A 9,570-nucleotide genomic window follows, 5' to 3' on the forward strand; every position below is an offset into this window, starting at 1 on the left:
GATATACTTGTACTTTATCTGATTTACAGGATTTATTTCTCCCTCTATTTCTCCATTTCTAATATCGTGATTAGGTTAACACATTCCACTGTCAGACAAATCTATGAGTCTAATAGTTGCAAATTGGGATTTACAGACTTGTCTTTCCATGTTAAGTATAATATTATTAAGCAGATGGTTCAAGCATAATAAAATAATATGACAGTTGCCAACAAAACTTAGAATCAGAAGACCATAGTATGTAAAAGTTTGAAGATATTGTTATGCGACAAATCAAAGTGTTTTTAGAAGCAATATGAAAAAGAAGTTACTTGAACCAATTTTGAGTTCTGGGTCTTCGAAACGGAGAAAGATGTTTCTTTACAAAATCATATTTCTGCTAAACAATAATAAACTTTTTTTCAGAACAAACTTGCTACACCTGGAAATAAACCGGTTGACAATTAGTTTGCTTGCACATCTTTTTCTGTCACTGTTTTAATTTTCCTCTTCATGATATTTGAGAAGAAGTTTGTGTGAAACAGATTAATCCAAGAGACATAGATCCTATAAAAATGAACAAATGTAGTGACAGTTCTGCATAGAAATCTAGAGTTTGTGAATGAAATTGTACTTCTGTATATATAGCACGTGGTTAGTTCAATGTAATCTAGGCCAGTGGGGGCACTACATAACTACTTATAACTGTCTCTGCCCTGCAGCATACTGAGTTCACCAACCCCAGACCTAGACCTTGCAAACTGATCGCCACAAGAAACTAGGCTGCCCTGCTTAGAGCTACCTCTGGTGGCCCACATGGAGCCCTGAAGGTTGGCACTTACGTTTTCGAGGCCACACTATTTAACCAGCGTGTCGTGAGTGCCGCTAACACAAAATTTCCTGAAATTCGTCTACGACAGTTGAAAAAAAAATCTCCGTAAGAAAGAAACTCACATAAGGTATGGTGCACTGGACATCTAGTCTATTCGTTGATCGTATGCTTTAGTTCATTCAGGTATCAAAATTACTGTTAATGACATGAGATCATCAATACATTTTTTTTTCTCGTTAATGATGTGGTGTAAGCAAAATTGATTTTCGCTGTTACAACAATGTGCGACAATAATTATAGGTCTTACTTTGCTTTTAAAGCCAATACATCTTGTTCTCTTAAGTAAAATAGAACGTTGTTTTTATAATTAATATCACCAACTTTTACTTGTAGGTTTATTAACAATTAATCTTCTAATTAAAATAGAATGCGTTTTTGTAATTATGATCACCAGGCTTTACATTTCGAAACTGTTACCTACCCTTTCTCCTAGACCACCTAAATGGGTTTTTGTTATTGTTGTTTTGTGAATAACTTGATTTAAATGTAAACGACAAATAGGAATGACCAACTGAGTTAACGAATATTTCTGTTGTACTTGTAACAATAATGTAAAGCTGCACAGTGAGATATGCTCACAGAATGGATCGATCCCTATGTTTAACGTTTTAAGTACTTTATCTTAGGACTTGAGCTTTACATGAATAAATAAAAATTGTTGTTTTTTCTCTAGATAAATCTCATATTTTGTTCAAACAATATTTAATATATCATTTTAATTTACAATAATTAATGTAATTAGCTACCTTATATTTATTTCTGAACAAATGACTATTAAAAAGAACGTTTTATTAATTTGGAATATTTTCTTTCGAAAGTGTCACCTACTGAGACTTGATATATTTTATTTATTGAACTGTTGTTGTTGATTTTTTTTTCCTTTTACACAGTTAAAGAACAATTAGAGTTTGTATATTATGTGACTTGATTTTCCTTCTTTTATTCAACTTTAATGTATTAAATCTATGAACGATATTTTAACGCGAATATCAATATATAACTTGTTCAAGTAGTAATTTGTAATTTTGTAGATTTTTCCAACTCTACAACCAACGTGCTAGTTTTATCTCAATATGAAAATGTATTTAATTTGATGTTCAAAGTTAAGTGCTGGATATCTACAATTATCATTTTAGTACTCATTCGGTATTCAAAATATTCTGTGTTAAGGTTTACTCCTTTTTTTCCAGATTTCACTGACATAAAACAGATTCGGAGAAAAGTTTTGGGAATTTCTTAAAGAGCGTTTACTAAAAACCATTGGAACGTTGTTATGTAAACAATCTTTGAAAACAAAAGTTCTCCACTACGTTTACAAATGTAGTATTTTCATAATACTTTACTTTATGTGAGACCTAAAATTTTTAGTCTTGCCATTCTAATAAAGTGCTTTATATTCAATAACATTCAGCCATGGTGTAGTGACTAACGTGTTGGACTGCGAGTCCTGTTTGGTGTTACGTTTGTGTCATAAGAATAACGGTCAAACCTCACTATTTGATTAGAGTGACGCAAGAGTTGGTGTGAATAATTTCTTTTAAATTAGCAACCCTTCATCTAGACTATCAGCTTAAACTTTAAACGGCTAGCGCAGATAGCCCTTGTGTTCCTTTGCTCGTAAACCTGAAAGAAACAAACTTCTCAAAATATTTGTTTTTATAGTCTTAGGAATCACGATATATATGAATATATATAAATAAATCATTAAACTTAAGATCTATAATTCCTGTCCCTTCTCTCCAATTCTGTTGCCTTTTACTGATCGACTTACACATTATTATAATGTAACCTCTCCAGTTCTAGTGTTTTAACAGCACTGAGATATACAGTTCTTATTTTGGATCTCTAGTTTGATCCATTTCAGGTTCAAAATCTAATAAATTCCAAGTACATACAATAAAAACAAAAATATTTCCACAACATTTATTGTAACCTCATCTCAACTGTCAAATTTTATCAAAATCCAATAAATGCCAAGTGTGGCTCTTCTATGCTTATTTTATGTAAAATCTTTCATAATTTAGATTAATATATGTTTACAACTTATCTTATTGTGAATGAAAACCAGTGTAAGAAGTTTTTTCGTATTATGTCTAATATTTAATCATGTGTCAAGCGCAAACGTCTTAAAAACACCTTTACAAACACCATACTTATTTCTGTAAAAATAACACCTCCTCAATATTTAACAAGATTTTTTACTTTTTTTATAGAAAAAAATGAAGGCTTTGGTGATGTTTCTTATTATTGCTACAGCTTTAGTGAGTCAGTCTTTCGCAGATGGTTGGAACGCCGGAGAGGGTGGTGGTGGTTATAAAGGTGGAGGTGGTTTTAGTGGTGGGGTGAGTTTTGGAGGCGGCCATGAAGGTAGTTTCGGTGGCAGTTTTAGCGGCGGAAGTTTCCATGGAAACAGCTTTGGCGGAGGGAGCAGTCATGGAGGAGGATGGGAAGACGATACTTTTCTTGTAAAGAAAATTAAAAAGCCCTTTCCTGTCCCACATCCTGTTCCTGTTCCACAGATCGTTCCTGTTCCAAAGTTCGTCAAAGTCTTCAAACACATAAGTCTTGCTCAGCCCGTTCACCAGCCTTTCATTATAAATAGAGTGAAGCAAATCCCCATCGGCGTCCCAGCCCTGAAGTTTATCCCAATACCTAAGCTCTTCCCATATCCTCAGCTGGTTGCTAAACCAATCCCAATTAGTGTTCCTAAACCTGTTATTGTCACCCAGCCCAAGTTGGTTCCTGTAAAGAAACTTATTCCTGTACCAGTACCGGTTAGTATTCCCAAACCTGTAGTGGTCCCAATTTTCAAGCGCATTCCTGTACCAGTGCCCAGTCCTGTGAAAAAAGTAGTGAAGGTGGTCAAGCAAATCCCAGTTTACATCAAAAAACCAGTCCCTGTCTAGTAAGTATTTCCAGTTTTATGCACTTACTGTACCAAATTTCCAGAGGAACTAGTTGTATGAAATGGGTTTTTATGAGCAACTTGAAGTTGAAGGTTCTGTATGACATGTCTTTCTTCTTCTCTGCAATTCATTTTCAACATACTCAGTTAATTTAGTCTAATAATTCAGCAAACTGAAGATTACAAAAAAGTGTACGTTATCTTCATACTTCTGTGACTGAAATGTTTCACAAGGTGATGCAAATTTATAAGTCTTCTTTCAAAATAGAATCTTAAACTTAACAGTTGAGATAAAGTTACAATAAATGTTATGGAAATATATTTGTTTTTGTTGGTGTTAAAACTGTGGTATCCTGAAGACATTAATATACATTTCAGTATTATAGAAATATATTAAAAAGGCGTTTTCTCTTATTTTTATAAGTTTGGTCTATTCATAACAGTTCACAAAACATAAAGTGTCTATTGGGCAACATATGGCGTTTTTAGGCATAAACATAGCGTAGAAAGTTTTTTGGAACTAAGCATTATGCTGTAGAGTGTTCAGCTTTGTAGCTTTATGGTTAAAGCCTTTTACTATAGATAAGCATTTTTTGTGATTTACTGACATAAAATATATGATTTATTGAAATTAAATTCCACTTGGCATCATTTAAGTCTTCATATCACTTAGGCCTGGCATGGCCAAGCGCGTAAGGAGTGCGACTCGTAATCCGAGGGTCGTGGGTTCGCGCTAAACATGCTCGCCCTCCCAGCCGTGGGGGTGTATAATGTGACGGTCAATCCCACTATTCGTTGGTAAAAAGAGTAGCCCAAGAGTTGGCGGTGGGTGGTGATGACTAGCTGCCTTCCCTCTAGTCTTACACTGCTAAATTAGGGACGGCTAGCACAGATAGCCCTCGAGTAGCTTTGTGCGAAATTCCAAAACAAACAATCATATCACTTTAAAGTATGCGACAGAGTTGTGGATAGAAGTTCAAATGAATTGTTACATTCATTTCCAACAATAACGACGATCTTCCAGTATATCGCTAGCAATAATCAGTGGTATTAAAGTAAATGTAGTTCACAGTAACATAATATAATTTTATGAGACCTGTGTTTTTAATCAGCAGTTATGCTTAGCTTCTTACAGAGTTGCGAAGTTCATAATTTATCAACAGTTTAGCAGTCTCTTGGCAATTTATCATTAGCTAATACTACTTTGACAGAACAATTAAAATGCATTAAGAGTGTACGTGGTCTGTAAATTACACTCATGTTAATTATATGATAGAGTAATTTGATTTTTTCAAGTATAGTTACTTATTTAATTGTATACTTTAGCCTTTCTGGGTAGTATTAATTTAATCATTTGATTCAGTTTTAGTTTAACACTGTTTTGTCTTACCTATTCTTTGCTGATTTTTTTAGCTGTTTGAGCTTGCAAAATGGATTATTTTATCTTTTATTACTTTAACGGTTTCTCCCTTTAACACGTTATAGCAAAACCTACTTTTCATACAAATTTAGGATTACTTTTTTCAGCCAAGAGGAAGAACCGTGGTCAGGTGGGACTGGAACTGGTGGTGGATACGGAGGTGAAGACTGGTTCAGTGGCGGAGCAGGATATGGAGGTGCAGACTGGAACACGGGTCAAATGTATCAAGACCGTAGCGGAAGCTTGCCAGAGCCGCAGAATGAATAATTTGGCTAGACTTTAAGATGTTTCATGCCTTTGTGTTTGAGTTAACCATATTTCATAACATTGTATAAAAATAGCTTATAACTTCCAACGGGCACTTTTAAGGTAATCATTAATTTATACAGATCATGTTTTGTTCATTTTGACCAATTTACCCAGCTAATTAAGAATTACCGAAATCTACAGAAATGTAAATGTTTCTGAACGTATCGTTCTGCGTAATATAAATCAATTTGAAGAGAAGTAAGCATCACATCTCCATTCTGTGTGGTTCGTACATGAAGACTAAACTACTGTTTTTTACCTTTTTAAGTTCATTTTCATTAACCACTGGAGCGATACTTCTCAGAGCTGTGCTCAGTCTCTTATTCAGTGTGTAAAGTGCTGGCACACTATTGATCGAGTTGTGTTTTTTGTGTGTAACTTAATTTATAATAAATTCATTTACCAGTTTGAAAAAAAAAAGTTTCATTTTGTGTTCAACTTCAACTTAATGAGGGCCAAAGGCAAGCGTAAACATATGATAATGATAAGAAGAATAAAAAATATATCACGTAGCAACTTTATGTCAATGAACAATAAACACAATTTACCTGCTGCTCATAAGAATCTGTCAATTTCATTTCTTGCCAGCACAAAATAACACAGTTAGTGAATGTTAGATTATTTTAAGGAAAAAGACAAAAACTCTGATTAGCCAACTTGCAAGCCCACAAGTCAGGATCCACTACAAAAGTAGCACTGTTTTAAATATATTGTTGTTTTCTTAGAGGCCCGGCATGGCCAAGCGTGTTAAGGCGTGCGACTCGTAATCTGAGGGTCGCGGGTTCGCACCCGAGTCGCGCCAAACATGCTCGCCCTTTCAGCCGTGGGGGCGTTATAATGTTACGGTCAATCCCACTATTCGTTGGTAAAAGAGTAGCCCAAGAGTTGGCGGTGGGTGGTGATGACTAGCTGCCTTCCCTCTAGTCTTACACTGCTAAATTAGGGACGGCTAGCACAGATAGCCCTCGAGTAGCTTTGTGCGAAATTCAAAAACAAACAAATGTTTTCTTAGAACAGTGATGCACAAAGTCCGGTCCGCAAATCTCATTAATGCATAGGCGTTTAATCATTGGCACAATAACGTAATATTTCCGTAATTCCGAAATCTTACGTGTTCCAAATGTTCTTCGAGATTTACCTACGAGCCCTATTTTGATATTATTTCGTTACAAAAAATGGCAGCTAATCGTAAAAGAAAAGTTGATGACGAAAACTTTCAGTTTCATGATGATTGAACTGCACAATACTGTTTTGTTCAACAACAGGAAAACGTGATTTGTTTGCTGTGTCATCCGACAGTAGCGCGTCATTATGAGTCGAAGCATAAAAATTTCCACAACGTTGTCGATGATGAACAAACAGCTCGAATTGAATCTCTGCGGCGGTCGCTAAATCATCAGCAGAAAGTTTCCTCAAAGTAGTCAGCAGATTTAGGTGCAGCATGTGAGGTCAGTTACGATATTTCGTTGATGATAGCGAAGTTTGGCCGACCGTTCACTGATGGTGATTTTGTCAAGCTACGTATGATTACTGCATCGGAAAATTGTGTCCGGAAGCAGTTCGCAAGCTACAGACGGTGGCTTTGAATCGTATGACAGTTCAACGAAGAATTTCACACCTCTCAGCAGACGTGACAAGGTAGCTTACAAATAAAGCAGCCAACTTTGTCTTCTTCTCTTTGGCAGCAGATGAGTTGACTAACATCGGTTCACAGCTACTAGTTTTTGTTCGTGGTGTGTCGTAATCGTTTGATATCACAGAGGAGCTAATCAGTATGAGTTCCATGAAGGGTCAGACAAATGGGTCTGCTCTATTCGAGGAGACAGTACGACTGTGTAGTAGTGTTTTATTGAATTTCACGAAACTGGTAAGTGTGACAACTGATGGAGCACCAGCCATGACCGGACAAAGTAGTGGGCTGGTAGCACTGTTGATGAAGCATTAATGAAAGCAGAACAGACAGTTGGTGAAGTTGCACTGTATTATTCACTAACAGAACCTGTGCAGTAAAGAACTTGGTTTCCAGGCTCTGATGGCATTAGTGGCGAAAACCATTAATTTCATCAAATCACGAGGGCTCAATCATCGTCAGTTTCGAAGTCTTTTTGAAGAAATTGATTCAGACTATTGTGACCTTGTGTATCACTGTACGCTAGCTGAGTCGAGAGAAGATGCTTAAAAGATTCTAGGAGTTAATTGATGAGGTGATAGAATTCCTCAGAAGCAAGAACAAAGACACAGAAGTGATTTCCATGACTGATCCAGCATGGCAAGCTGATTTGACCTTTCTGGTCGACATGACACAACACTTGAATGATCTGAATTTGAAGTTGCAAGGCAAAAATCAGCTTGTCTGTCAGCTTGCAAATCACGTCTCAGCTTTCAGGACAAAGTTACAGTTGTTCTGGCAACAAGCAGCATCAGACAACTTCGTACACTTTTCCACTTTTCAGTCACAGCTGCAAAAAAATCAGGACATTGACACACAAGTTAGATACTTTGATTCAATCCTTCAACTCACGGTTTCACGTCTTTGACCAATGCAGATTGTTGATGAAACTTTTTGCTGATCCGTTCAGTGTGACAGTGGATGATTTGTCAGCAGAATATCAGCTCGAATATTAGGCATCTGATGAACTGCGTGCTATTTACCGAGAAAACAGTTTGCTTGACTTCTACAAAACGTTGTCTGACACATTTTCTAATCTGAAAGAGAACGCACTTGTCCACACCAGCATGTTTGGCAGCATGTACTGCTGCGAACGGGCTTTCTCGCATATGAAACTGAACAAAAACAACATTCGCTATCAGCTGACTGATGATCATCTGGAAGCAGTCTTGCGTCTTTCAACGTCAAACATCAAGCCGCACATTTCTAAGCTCGTAGATGACATGCAACATCCATCGCACTGACTTTGTGACAGTTGACGTATCATAACATTTCTTAGAATAATGTGCAAACTCTTTGATATAATCTTTATTTGTGTGTTCTTAAATGTGATGTCCATCTTGTGTGAAACAACTGTGGGACGATTTTAATCTTCATTTTTTTGTGGCCCCTGACTCAAAAAGTTTGTGCACCACTGTCTTAAAACAAAGCTACGCGATTGTTATCTGTGCTCTATCAATAGCGAATAATTGAACTCTGAATTTTCCATTATAAAAATGTAGACTTCCCACTGACTCACCATTGGGCACTTTTAAAGTGAAGAATGAAATGTCAATTAATCCAGTTATTGTTTGATTAGTTTTAAGATGTGATATTTGCGCAAAGCTACACAAGGGATACTTGCACTAGAAATTACTAATTTTGAATCGACAATCTAGAGGGAACGCAGCTACTCAATAACAGCCACCCTTATAACGTACCAATGGTCAAAAGTATAGAACACGATTTTTCTCTTGTAACAATGAGTCGCGAACCATGGATCAGCAAGCCATCCATTTCGCTAAAGATTATTGGAAACATCAATATTTACACATACGAATAACTTTGAAGTATAATACCATATATATGGATGCATTAATAATTTTAAAGAAAATAAAAATAACCATATATCATCTTAAAAACATGATTCAGCGCACTTGATGATAAAGCTAAACAACAAATGTGAGAGAGATCAATAATTTTTGTAAGTCTAAGAAGCTTCATATAAGAAGAGATCAAAAACTGACGTCGTGAGAGTCATTATTATTATCATTATACAAAACAAATGTTACATTGGAATAAACTTTTATTACTATCAAAATAATTATACATGACAAGAATTTGTTTCCAATTTTTAAGAAAAGATTGGAGTATGAAATGACTGTAACTGCTTGATAAGTAAATCAAGACATAATTAGTTATTAAAATACATTTATATAATGAGAAAAATAATTAGTTTTAGAAAAATAAATTACATAAAACAAAATTTTAGAAATAAAGAAAAACAATTTCATTTATATTGTTACTTAAATTTAGTTTACTATTTAAAGAAAACAGAAATACACTCGAAGCAAAGTTTTGGCGGGTGAATAATCTCTTATTCAGAATCATATATCAAGGAGAAGTTTTATTGATTC

The 9,570-nt window shown here is 35.5% G+C and overlaps 1 protein-coding gene across 1 annotated transcript; it reads left to right on the forward strand.

Annotated features, from left to right (window-relative positions):
• Positions 1-711: 711 nt before the first annotated feature.
• On the forward strand, positions 712-5,893 carry LOC143224239 (uncharacterized). Its single transcript, XM_076452659.1, has 3 exons — positions 712-938; positions 3,085-3,776; positions 5,304-5,893. The coding sequence occupies exons 2-3, from the start codon at positions 3,091-3,093 to the stop codon at positions 5,461-5,463; spliced, it is 846 nt and encodes a 281-aa protein (XP_076308774.1). The 5' UTR covers positions 712-938; positions 3,085-3,090; the 3' UTR covers positions 5,464-5,893.
• Positions 5,894-9,570: the final 3,677 nt, after the last annotated feature.

The sequence above is a fragment of the Tachypleus tridentatus genome, chromosome 8 (assembly GCF_004210375.1).
Source record: "Tachypleus tridentatus isolate NWPU-2018 chromosome 8, ASM421037v1, whole genome shotgun sequence".
Taxonomy (NCBI): Eukaryota; Metazoa; Arthropoda; class Merostomata; order Xiphosura; family Limulidae; genus Tachypleus; species Tachypleus tridentatus.

Excerpts from the sequence above, each read along its gene's own strand:
- LOC143224239 (XM_076452659.1), top strand. The coding sequence starts at position 3,091 with ATGAAGGCTTTGGTGATGTTTCTTATTATTGCTACAGCTTTAGTGAGT. Across the intron at positions 3,777-5,303 it reads AAAAAACCAGTCCCTGTCTA|CCAAGAGGAAGAACCGTGGT; the intron begins GTAAGTATTTCC and ends TACTTTTTTCAG.